This window comes from Canis lupus, chromosome 5, assembly GCF_011100685.1.
Source record: "Canis lupus familiaris isolate Mischka breed German Shepherd chromosome 5, alternate assembly UU_Cfam_GSD_1.0, whole genome shotgun sequence".
In the NCBI taxonomy this organism is placed as follows: domain Eukaryota; kingdom Metazoa; phylum Chordata; class Mammalia; order Carnivora; family Canidae; genus Canis; species Canis lupus.
In genome coordinates this window covers 24,169,681-24,183,231 of record NC_049226.1, presented here as the reverse complement: position 1 = coordinate 24,183,231, position 13,551 = coordinate 24,169,681, and the positions used below count along the sequence as shown (strand labels likewise).

The window sequence follows — 13,551 nt, the reverse complement described above, 5'->3', positions numbered from 1 at the left end:
TTAGAGGTTTATAAATTGTATTGTTCTTTTCAAAGGAAACAACTTTTGATTTTATTCATTTTCTCCAATGGTTTTCTATTTGCAATATTACTATTTTCTACTGTTATCATTTCCTTCCTTCTACTTGCTTTGGGTTTAATTTGCTCTTCTTTTACTGATTATTATGTTGGAAGGTTAGATTACTGATTTGAGATCTTTCTTTTTAAATACAAGTATTGAATACTATAAATTTATCTGTAAGTACTACTTTAGCTGCATCCTCAAATTTTTATGTTTTATTTACATTTTCATTAAATCAGAGGTATTTTCAAATTTCCCTTATGACTTCTTTAACTCATAGATTATATAGAGGTATTCTGTTTAAGATCCAAATATTTGGAGGTTTCCCAGAAATTTTTCTTTTATTAATTTTACTCTATTATTAATTACTTTTTAATTCCATTGTGATCAAAGAACTTTCTTTGTATGATTTTAACTCTTTCAAATTTGTGGATGTTTGTTTTATGACCCAGAATATAGATGGATACTTCTTTTTTTTTAATTTTTATTTATTTATGATAGTCACACAGAGAGAGAGAGAGAGAGAGAGAGAGAGAGAGAGAAAGAGGCAGAGACACAGGCAGAGGGAGAAGCAGGCTCCATGCACCGGGAGCCCGACGTGGGATTCGATCCCGGGTCTCCAGGATCGCGCCCTGGGCCAAAGGCACGCGCCAAACTGCTGCGCCACCCAGGGATCCCGGATATTTCACATATACTTGAAACGAATGTGTTTTCTATTGTTGAGGCCAGTGTTCTATTAATGCTAATTATATCACATTGATTGATAGTTGAGCTCAAGACTTCTCTATCTTTACTAACTTACTGTCCACTAGTTCTATCAATTACTAGTAAAAGGGTTTGAAATCTCTGATTATAATTTTGGTTTTATCTATCTGTCTTTTCAGTACAGTAGTACAGTTTTGTTTCATGTATTTTGAACCTCTGTTATTAGGTAAACACATATTTAGGATTGTTACGTTCTTATGTGCGGCTTTTTTATCCAGGCTGTCAACATCTGCTTTTATTTGGGGTACTTAGACTACTTACATTTAATATTATTATTGATATGATTGATTTTAGTTTTCATCATTCTATTTGCTTTCTATTTGTCCCCTCTCTTCTTTGTTTCCTTTCCTCTTTTTTCAGGTTTGGAAAAATGGATTGATGTTTTTTTGGATTGATGTTTTTTTTATGAGGCTATTTTATTTCCATAATTAAATTATTATATTTACACCTTTGTTCTTGTTATTACTGATTTCACAGTTCGTTAGGGTTTTTAACAATCACAGTCTACCTTTAAGCAATATTATACCAGTTTATAAGTAGAATAAGGACCTTCTAGCAGTATACTTCCATTTCACCTCTCCCAACCTTTATATTGTCATAACACATTTTACTTTTGTACTGTTCTAAGTTTATAAATGTCACAATATATTGTCAGCATTTCTGTTTTAAACAGCAAATTTACTTAAAAATTTTTTATTCAATTACTGAACTTTATTCAGTAATTGCAACATATGTATTGATATTATTTTGTTATTTTTGGAGCAATTTATTTGTAATGTAAAAAAAGCAATTGTATTTTACTTGAAGATTTTCAATATAAGTGAAAAGAAGTGCAATTGTGGAATGAAAAAATTTAGGTAGAATTGTATTGACAATATTAATATCAACTCCTTTAGAGTTTTAATATCTATCTTTTCAAAATTGTGAGAAAACTGTGTAACATAAAATTTATATCTGTTTTTATTTATTTATTTTTAATTAATTAATTTATTTATGATAGTCACACAGAGAGAGAGAGAGGCAGAGGGAGAAGCAGGCTCCATGCACTGGGAGCCCGACGTGGGATTCAATCCCGGGTCTCAAGGAACACGCCCTGGGCCAAAGGCAGGCGCTAAACCACTGCGCCACCCAGGGTTCCCTATCATATCTGTTTTTAAGTGTATAGTTCAGTAGTTATCCTCTAAAGAGATTTAAGGAGTAAGAATAGAAGTCCTTTATATTTATTTACATTATTACCACTTTTGGAATTCTTCATTCCTTGTATAGATCCAGATTTCTACCTAGAATCATTTTTCTCCTGCCAGAAAAATTTCTTGCAGTGCTGGTCTACTATGATGAGAGAAATCAGCTTTTATTTGTCTGAAGAGTTTTTCTTTCACTTTCATTTTTAAAAGATATTTTTTGTGTGTCTGTTGCTACTGATTAATTTTTCTTCTCATATGGCATCTATTTTCCTGTTTCTTTGCATGCCTGGTATTGACTGCTATATGGTAGACATTGTGAATTTTATATAATTTGGGATAGTGGAGTTTTTGTATTCATTTAAATATTTGGGGGATTTGTCCTGGGCATGCAGTGAAGTAAACTTGTGAACACAATCTGATTTTTTTGGCTTGCTTTTAACATTTGTTAGACAGGTCCAGAATGACTTTCAGTGTAATCCATGCAGGTTAGAGTATTGGGTGCTGAAAGAAGGGTTGAGAAGGGTACAAAGTGTATCTGGAGGGCAAAATAAAAGTTAACTGATATATGAGTAAATGCTTATTTTCATATCTGATATTCCAAAAGACTGCAATTTCCTTGAGATCAAAGACAACATGTCTTTCCCCATTTACAGCTGAGAGATTAACAGTGTCTCACAAAAGCAGGCATTTGTTAAATGTTTGCTTTCTATATATTTTTAAAAAGATAACTGTAACCTTACATTGTCTTTCGAAAATTAACATGTAATTATTTTAGTAGTGATAGCACTTTTTAAAAAGAACTTAAAATAGCATATATTAGTATGTCTAATCATTTCATCAACTTACATTTTTCTCATCCATTCTATTTTTCTAATTTTTCTTTTCTTTTCCATATCCTGCCTTCTCTTTAGTTTAGAGAAATGGAATTCAGTTTCTTTTTTGTCTTCCAACTCTACATTTTCAGTAGACATCCAAAACTATTGAGAAATGAAAAATGAACATACAAAGTGTTGAAATACTGATTGTGAGGTTATCTGGCTATAGACAAGAATTTCTGTGAGTTCAGTAGGAATATGCCAAAGCAGAAACAGAGAACTGAATACACCCCTCTAAGGTATTTCTTATTATGAGTAGTACATTGAGCTTTCAGAGACACATGTCACAGAAAGACTAACAAAGCACTAGTATTAGTAATTTTTTTATTAATAACTATTAGCTGAATGGATACATGAACATGTTCCAGTATTGTTTTTGTTTTTCATAAGAACAGACCTTACCTACTCTTAGTGTTCTTAACTTTTGAAGATTCTAATTCCCAAGGAGTATAGGAGCCCTCCAAGAACAGAGTCTCATTATTATGTCCCAAGATTTTGTGGTTTCCCTATGTGACATGCTATCCTAACTGGCTGCCTATTTATCTACTTCAAATTCATTCCCTCTCCTTCACCACATACACACTGAAGAACAAGGAAGAGAGTTTGCTATCCCCCACACTATGTATTTGTCCCTCTTAGAGCACATATTTACTGCACTGTAATGAAATATTCTTTTTACCTGACTCTCTCCAAAATTAAAAGGAAAAATACTTAAGGGGAGGGACTATTTTACATAACACTGTATCCCTAGCATCTGGTATGATACCTGACATATGTTTGGTATGCATAAGGTTTGTTGAATGAATGCATGCATTCACACCTTGATAATTTTCACTTTCATACTTAGTATACTTAATATACCACATTCTATAACCTGCATACCAGAGATTCAGGATCTAAATGAGGCTATGAGCCCATATAAGCAAACACCTAGAGCTACTGAACCTGATCATATTAACCTATAAAATGTAAGCTTACAAATATCCTTAGGTAGAGATTATCTCCACAAAAAAGACAACCAAACACGGTGTCTATGGAAAATCACATATATGTTTTAAGAATTATGTATATTTAAAATCATTCCATTCAATTAATATGAGGATATGTTAAAGCTCCAAATATCATAACAATCCAAATGATTTCCCAGCAGTCTCTGATGTTCCAAGCTCTATAAGAGAAAATTTCATATTTTTCTCAAGAATTCCCACCTCTAGTCCAAGGATTAATATAGCATCAACAGCATTTAGAAGTAAATGTAAAGAAAAAAAGATATATTGCTGATCTGGAATTATTATTAGTAACCCCTGAGTAGTTAACATAATCAGTTTTTATCAAATTACCAAGATTTATTAATTTAAAATTAATTTTCAAGAAGACAAATGAGTTTCTAACTATAAAAGATTCAAAATTATTAATATTTCTCTTTTCTTACTGTATCAGAGACAGGCCTCCAGCCATTGTTCTCTACACGATGATACCAGCCACTATGATCCTCTTCCTGAAGATCATCGCTTTTAATATGAGATGTATATTTTGCTGTAAGTTTTGTATAATCTCTAGGGCTATTAGCACACAGATCTTCAATATGTCTATGAGTGAAAATTTTATAGTATATATCAGGTGGAAATTTAACCTGTATACAGAAAAGTTCAAAGGACCATTGTAATCTAATTATAAAACTGGTTTGTTTTAAAAATTTACATTTCTTTTTTTTAATAAATTTATTTTTTATTGGTGTTCAATTTACCAACATACAGAATAACACCCAGTGCTCATCCCGTCAAGTGCCCCCCTCAGTGCTCGTCACCCATTCACCCCTACCCCCCGAAAAATTTACATTTCTTAAACTTCACAGAAATGTGTTTTAAAACTACCAAATAAGAATTTATCCATACTTACACCACCTAATCTGAATCGTACACGAATACCAGCAGCAGCATCTAGAAGCTCTGCCTATAAAAAACATATATTACTTTTCAACATTCTGTATATATCAGTTCACTATTTCTCATTCTATCATGTTAAAATAGTCACTGAATATTGATTATTTATGAAAAAGGTCAAGTAAATAGACCTCAAAGAATTATTTTTAAATTAAAAAAAAATTTAAGATTGTTTTTAAAAAAAAGATTTTATTTATTTATTCATGAGAGACACACAGAGATAGAGGCAGAGACACAGGCAGAGGGAGAAGCAGGCTCCATGCAGGGAGCCTGACGTGGGACTTGATCCTGGGTCTCCAGGATCACACCCCAGGCCAAAGGTGGCACTAAACCACTGGGCCACTGGGGCTGCCCCAAATATTTTAAGATTTAATTTCTTATGGGAAATCAAAGTAAAACAGCTTTCATGATAACTGGAAAAATGATAACAAACTATGTTTACTTTATATGCAACATGTAAGTATAAAAGCCAACAGATTTGTTATTCATAAAACAGAAATTTTACAGAAGTCCTCAAATATATGATTTTATTAAATATTATCTTACAAGTAAATTCAGAGAAAAAATTATGATTGGCTAATCTGAGTTTAACACCAGATGACCTTACCTAACTAGCTTTTATTAAATCAAAATCCCATGTTTAAATTTTATAAGAATTGTATATTGGTCTTCTAAATTATTGTGCCCTGCACCAAATGGAAAGTAGTAAAAACAATTTTGGGTCATCAATCAGAACACAGTTCAATCTTATCTCCCAATAATATTAAGTTAAATGAAAAAATACATGTTATCTTAAATCATTCAGTCTGTAAAGCCTGAAAGATCACACAAAGTTTTGCATAAGTTTTTCGTGACTAAACAGTCTATTTACACATGCATACGTGTATAAGGTCACAGTTCAAACATGAAAAAAACATGTTTTATAACAGGGTCTCAAACATATTTTAAAAATTCATAAGATTTATACAGATAACACTTGAGCAACATGGGTTTGAAGACCACGGGTCAACTTATATGTGGATTTTTTGTAATACAGTACTGTAAAAATATTTTCTCCTCTTTATGATTTTCTTAACATGTTATTTTTTCTAGTTTACTTTATTGTAAGAATAGAGTAACACATATAACATACAAAATATGTGTTAATTAGCTATTTATGTTATTAGTAAGGCTTCTTGTTGACAGTAGCCTATTTGTAGTTGACTTTTTGGAGACTTACAAATTACACATGGATTTTTGACTGCATGAGGGGTCAGTGCCCCTATCCCAATGTTGTTCCGAGGTCAACTGTATATACATTTTAAACAAAATTTGTTATATATAAACTTTTATTTCCACTAAAGTAGGAAAATTTCAAGTGTACAGCTTCATGGATTTTTTTCTTTCCTCTTTTATTCAGTGAGGGTGAAGGGATGATCATGTAAATCCAATTAGAAATGGAGTGGAATTGAGCTTGGATTGCAGTTTTAGTAATCCTTATCTGTTCCATTTCTAGCTTTTCCCTATTTCTCAGCTGTGGTCCTGGCAAGTCTTTATCTCCTCAACTCTGAAAGCCTGTAGGAAATTCAGATGTTCCTTTGGGAAGATTTGAGTTTACTTCTTTATCCTCTACCATCTGCAAACTCAAATGGGGATTAGGGTTGGTTGGGTATTGGCAGTTCCTTTCAGCATGACTTAATAGTGTTATTTAAAGTGGATTTAGATTAGTTGTAAATATTCACTGCAAACTAGGAAAACCAAAAATAGTAAAAAAGAGGTACAAGTGATATGCTTAAAGGAAAGAAAATGTAATTATATAAAATGCTCAATTAAAACAGAAGACAAAAAATAGTGCAATACAAAAAAGAAGCAAAGAACAAAGGCAAGAAATAGAAAACATTAACAAATATGTTAGATATTACTATATTAAATATCAATGGTCTAAATATACAAAGTCAAAGGCAGAGACTACTAACATAGATTAAAAAAATAAGACCCAACTGTATGTTGTCTATAAAAAAAACATTTTATTTATTTTTTATTTTTTTATTTATTTATGACAGTCACAGAGAGAGAGAGAGAGAGAGGCAGAGACACAGGCAGAGGGAGAAGCAGGCTCCATGCACCGGGAGCCTGACGTGGGATTCGATCCCGGGTCTCCAGAATCGCGCCCTGGGCCAAAGGCAGGCGCCAAACCACTGTGCCACCCAGGGATCCCAAAACTAGACTCTTATATACTGAGAACCAACTGGTAGTTTCCAGAGGAGAAATGGGTGGGGGGAATGGGTGAAATAGATGAAGGGGATTAAGGAGAACAACTTCCAGTTTTAAAAATAAATAAGTCACAGAGACAAAAACTAGAATATAGAGAATATAGTCAATAATGACTGCAATGATAGAGTATGGTGACTACACTTATCTTGATGAGCACTGAGTAATTTATAGAATTGTTGAATCAATATGTTGTACATTTGAAAATAAATAAGTGTATATTAATTATACTCTAATAAAAAATTAATTAAGGAAGGAAGAAATCAATATTAGGAAGAAAATAAGGAGAAATTATTATAGATTTGAAGACATTAGAAAGATCATTAGAGAATATTATAATTTTTGTAGATAAACCTGGAAATCTAAGTGAAATGGACAACTTCCTAGAAAAATACAACGTATCAAACGTAGCACAAAAATAAATACAAGATATGAATAGACCTATAACTATAAACTGAATTTGTAATTTAGAATCTTTCCAAAAAGGGGCACCTGGATGGCTTAGTAGTTAAGTGTCTGACTAGTGATTTCTGCTCAGCTCATGATTTCAGGGTCCTGAGGTCAGGCCCTGCATTGGGCTCTGCACTCAGTGTGGACTCTGCTTGAGATTCTCTCTCCCTCTCCTTCTGTCCTCCTCTAACTCTCTAAAATAAATAAAATCTTAAAAAAAAGAATCTTTCCACCAAGTAAACTTCTGGCACAGAAGGTTTCACTGATAAATCCTTTCAAACATTTATGGAATAAATAACACACAACATGAGAAGGAACATTTCTCAACTTGTTATACTATGCCAGCTAAATGGGATACCAAAATCTGACAGACACGATATGAGAAAGCAAATTACATGGTCTGCCTGAATGTAGTGCAAAAATTTAAGCAAAGTATTGGCAAACTAAGTTTAGTGATATTTATTTTTTCTCAAATATTTTATTTATTTATTTGAGAGAGAAATGAGAGAGAGAGAGAGAGAGAGAGAGAACAGGAGGAATGAGGGGCAGAGGGAGAAGCAGACTCCCCACTGAGCATGGAGCCTGATGTGGGGCTTGATACCAGAACTGTGGGATCATGACTGAGCTGAATGAAGATGCTTAACCAACTGAGCCACCCAGGTGCCCCAGTTCATTGATATTATAAAAGCAGAAGACATTTCAACCAAAGTGTGTATATCTAGAAATGTTAAGTAGTTTAACATTCAAGGAAAATAACGATATCTCAATAAGATCAGAAAAGTGTCATAAAATTTAACATCCATGTTTTTTTGGATTGGGGGAAAACCTTGTTTTAGCTTTTCTAATAAAAGTTTTCTACACAAACATCTATAGCACACCTTAATGATTGATTATTGAGGTTTTTTCGCTTTGAAATCAGGAATGAGAGTGGTCATCACTTCTATTCACCAATTTACTGAAGGCTCTAGTTAATGCATAGGTGTAAGAAAAAGAAATAAAATGTATATTTGGAAAGGAAAACTATAAAACTCCTTATTTGATGATGGCATGCTTGTTCATGCAGAAAATCCAAAAGAATCGAAGATGGCAGAAGAGTAGGTGTCCTCAACTCATCTGTCCCCACAAACTTACGTAGATAACTTTCAAAACATCCTGAACACCTACAAATTCTATGTGAGATTTAAAGATAGAATACCTGGAAAGCTACAGAGAGAGCAGTTTTCTCTTCTAACAAGCTAGGAAGGTGAAAATAAAAAAAGAATAGAGTGGGGGAGGAAAATTGTGACTAGCAGGGCTAAAGCAGAGTGGCAAAAGCCTCTGGGGCAGGAAAGCCCAGCCCTGGAGAAGCAGGGGCTTTAAAAATCCATGCTGGAGTTTTCCCTGATGGATAAGTGTTTGGCAGGGAAATCAGGCAGAATCACAGGAGAGACAGTGAAGCCTCAAGACTCCCAGAGTCACTATAAGAGGAGGGGCCCCCCGGGGAAAAGCTCACTGAAAACTGAGGTCTGATATCAGTAAAGCGCTGGAGCACCACAGCCCTCGGGGCATTTGGGAGCAGCCAGTTGGTCAGGTGGGCTAGTTCTGGAGCTTCCTTTACCCTAGTGGCTAGCAATGGATGGAAGTGGCTGTACTCTGTTCTCTTTGGGAGAGGTGTTCCCCAGGAGCACAGTTCAAGTGGCACAGGGCCCCAGATCCCAGGGCTCCCATGATGGACAAAGCTGGCAATCTTTCATTCCTCTCTGGGATAGGTGGAAGTGGGGAAGGCACAGGACAGTGAGAACTCTCCTACTGCTGGGCACCCCCCAAGCTATGCAGATCAGTGCACTGGCACCTGCCCCCTGGAGCATCTAGGCCAATGTGGACTGGGAGACTGCAGTTAGTTACTCATGGGGAGCTGACCCCAGAGCTGGAAATCTGGCTGCCACCATTGTTGTTTTTCCTCTTTGTTTCACCTTGTACCTGGGAGGGGCAGGGCTGCCAAAGAGAAAAAAGGCCTCACAGGACAAACAGCTCACACTGAGCCCAGCACCTGGCAGGGGGTGGGGCATCTCTGCCCAGGCACAGACACCTGAGAATCAGTTCAGCAGACCCCTCCCCTAAAAGAACTGCTGGAAGTACAAGTGAAAAGGAAATTTACTGAACAAGCTGCGCTGGAAAGCTCCAGGACTGAGGGAAAATATTGTACAGAACTAGAGGGTCCTTATTTTTCTTTTTCCATTACAACTCGTTTTTATATCAGTCTGAAAATTTCCAATATTTTTTCTCTTTTCCCACCTTAACTACAATATTTTACCAGCTCTTAATTTTTAAGTTTTTTCCTTTTTGACTTTCATTTTTCTACAATTACATGTCTTAGATTTTTCACTCTGGATTCCCTTCAATGTATTCAATTTAATTTTTGTAGATATATGAGACATGGGTATTCGTTTTTTTTTTTTTTCCCCTGCCTCGCTTTGTTTTATAATAGTGGAAGTTAGTAATTCTAAAACATGACCAACATATACCTAGAACCAAGTGGTATACTGTGCTGGTTCAATCTGTGAGATTATATTTTCTCTTCCTTCCCATTCTGCCCCCCTCTTTTATCTCATTTATGTTTTGGTGGTCAATGTTGGGGCTTTCTATAAGTATTGTTGGTTTATTTATTTGTTTTTTAAGTATTGTTGGTTTATATAAATTTGGATTGAGCATCTTCTAACATACAGGACAGAATACACTCAGAACCAAGAGGATCACCCTCTAGGACCCCTCAGGTATACTACATTCTCTTTCCACTACCACTTCCTCACCATCACCATCCCCCGCTCCACCTTTTTTTCCCCTTTTTCCTTCTTCTTTGTTTTTGGCTTTTTATTTTTACTACTTTGTCTTACATTTTGTTTCCCACTTTAGTTGTCCTATTGTTTTTTTCCCTGTTCTTTTCCTTTTGTTTTCTGGTCTCTGACCTCTTTGGAATCATCTAGGGTGTATTTTACTTAGCTCGTGGTTATTTTTGACTCAGCCCACTCAAACAGCCACTCTACACTGGACAAAATGACTAGAAGGAAATAAAGAACCAGAAACAATACTCTCTGCCACAGAGTTACAGAATTTGGATTTCAATATGATGTCAGAAATTCAATTCAGAAGTACAATTATAAAGCAACTAGTGGGTCTGGAAAAAAAAAGTAAAGGATTCTAGAGACTCTGTTACTGCAGAATTGAGATCTGATCAGGGAAAATAAAAATAGATTAAATGAGATGCAATCCAAACTGGAGGTTTTAACTGCTAGGGTTAATGAGGTGGAAGAGAGAGTGAGTGACACAGAAGACAAGTTGGTGATAAGGAAGAAAGCCAAGGAAAAAGAGAAAAACAATTAAGAGCCCACAAGTAAAAGCTTAAAGAAATAAATGATAGTTTGAGAAGGAAGAATATATATCTACTTGGGATTCCAGAAGAGACTGAGAGAGAGAGAGAGGACCGCAAAGTATATTTGAACAAATCATAGCTGAGAACTTCCCAAATCTGTGGAAGGAAACAGGCACTCAGATCCAAGATATAGAGAGGACCCCCCCAAAAAATCAATAAAAACCATTAAATACCTTGACATTTAATAGTGAAACTCGCAAATTTCAAAGATGAAGAGAAAATTCTTAAAGCAGTGTGAGACAAAAGATCCTTAACTTCTATGGGGAGAAGTATCAGATTAATAGCAGACCTCTCCACAAAAACCTGGCAGGGAGAAAGGGCTAGCAGGATATATTCAGGGTGCTAAATGAGACAAATATACAGCCAAGAATACTTTATCCAGCATGGCTGTCATTCAGAATAGAAGGAGAGATAAAGGGCTTCCAGAATAGGCAGAAACTATGAAAGAATATGTGACCACCAAACCAGCTCTGCAAGAAATATTAAGGGGGACCCTGTAAAAGAAAGAGGAAGCCCAAAGAAATAATCCACAAAAACAGGGACAGAATAGGTAATACAATGACACCAAATTCATATCTTTCAATAGTTAATCTGAACGTGAATGGGCTAAATGATCCCATCAAAAGATGCAGTGTATCGGACTGGATAAAGAAGAAAGACTCATCTATATGCTGTCTACAAGAGATTCATTTTAGACATAAGGACACCTCTAGCCTTAAAATAAAAGGTTGGAGAACCATTTACCATTCAAATGGTCCTCAAAAGAAAGCAGGGGTAGCAATCCTCATAAATTAAAGTTTATCCCAAAGACTGTAGTAAGAGATGAAGGGGGACACTATATCATACGTAGAGGGTCTATCCAACAAGAGGACCTAACAATCATGAATATATATGCCCCTAATGTGGGAGCCACCAATTATATTAATCAATTAATAACCAATGTAAAGACATACTTAGATAATAATACAGTAATTGTAGGAGACTTCAAAATGGCACTTTCAGCAAATGACAGCTCTTCTAAGCACAACATCAACAAAGAAACAAGGGCTTTAAATGATACACTAGACCAGATGGATTTCACAGATATATACAGAACTTTCTATCCAAATGCAACTGAATACACATTCTTTTCAAGTGCACATGGAACTTTCTCCAGAATAGACCATGTACTGGGTCACAAATCAGGTCTCAATCAATACCAAAATATTTCGACTGTCCCCTGCATATTTTCAGACCACAATGCTTTGAAACTAGAACTCCATCACAAGAAGAAATTTGGAAGAAACTCAAACACATGGAGGTTAAAGAACATCCTTCTAAAAGATGAAAGGGTCAACCAGGAAATTAAAGAAGAATTAAAAAGATTCATAGAAAATGAAGATACAACTGTCCAAAAATCTTTGGGATACAGCAAAAGTGGTCCTAAGAGGGAAATATATCGCAAAGAAGCCTCCCTCTAAAGATTGGAAAAAACTGAAAGACACAAGCTAACCTCATGCCTAAAGGAATTGGAGAAAGAACAGCAAGTAAAGCCTACACCAAGCAGAAGAAGAGAGTTAATAAAGATTCAAGCAGAACTCAATGAAATAGAGACAAGAAGAACTGTAGAACAGATCAACAAAACCAGGAGCTGGTTCTTTGAAAGAATTAATAAGGTAGATAAAAAAAAGGTAGATAAACTCCTAACCAGCCTTATTAAAAAGAAAAAAAGACTCAATAAAATAACAAATGAAAAGGAGAGATGACAACAAATACCAAGGAAATACAAATGATTTTAAAAACGTATTATGAGCAGCTATACGCCAATAAATTAGGCAATCCAGAAGAAATGGAGGCATTTCTGGAAAACCACAAATTACCAAAACTAGAACAGGAAGAAATAAAAAACCTGAACAGGCCAATAATCAGGAAGGAAATTGAAGCAGTCATCAAAAACCTCCCAAGACACAAAAATCCAGGGCCAGATGGCTTCCCAGGAGAATTCTATCAAGCGTTTAAAGAAACAATACCTATTCCACTAAAGCTGTTCTGTAAGACAGAAAGGGATGGAATACTTCCAAACTCATTCTATGAGGCCAGCATCACCTCAATTCCAAAACCAGACAAAGACCCCACCAAAAAGGAGAATTATAGACCAATATCCCTGATGAACATGGATACAAAAATTCTCAACAAGATACTAGCCAATAGGATCCAACAGTACATTAAGAAGATTATTCACCATGATCAAGGGGTATTTATCCCTGGGATGCAAGGTTGGTTCAACACTCATAAAACAATCAAGGTGATAGATCACATCAACAAGAGAAAAAACAAGAACCGTATGATCCTCTCAACAGATGCAGAGAAAGCATTTGACAAAATACAGCATCCATTCCTGGTCAAAACTCTTCAGAGTGTAGGGATAGAGGGAACATTCCTCAGCATCTTAAAAGCCATCTATTAAAAGCCCACAGCAAATATCATTCTCAATGGGGAAACACTGGGAACCTTTCCCCTAAGATCAGGAACACAACAGGGATGTACACTCTCACCACTGCTATTCAACATAATACTAGGAGTCCTTGCCTCAGCAATCAGGCAACAAAAAGAAATAAAAGGCATTCAAATTGGCA

General features: G+C 35.3%; 1 protein-coding gene across 8 annotated transcripts in view; it reads right to left on the bottom strand.

The window, feature by feature from the left end:
• C5H11orf65 (chromosome 5 C11orf65 homolog) overlaps nt 1-13,551 on the bottom strand; it is a 59,800-nt gene that overhangs the window by 20,034 nt on the left and 26,215 nt on the right. For 7 of the 8 annotated variants that reach the window (XM_038536274.1, XM_038536277.1, XM_038536273.1 and 4 more), the window contains 3 exons: nt 4,784-4,837; nt 4,317-4,517; nt 2,856-2,986 (listed from right to left, as the gene is read on the bottom strand). In XM_038536274.1, coding sequence (XP_038392202.1) covers nt 2,856-2,986; nt 4,317-4,517; nt 4,784-4,837 — 386 coding nt within the window. The remainder of the gene's footprint in view (nt 1-2,855; nt 2,987-4,316; nt 4,518-4,783; nt 4,838-13,551) is intronic. The other variant, XM_038536279.1, reaches the window with a different exon arrangement.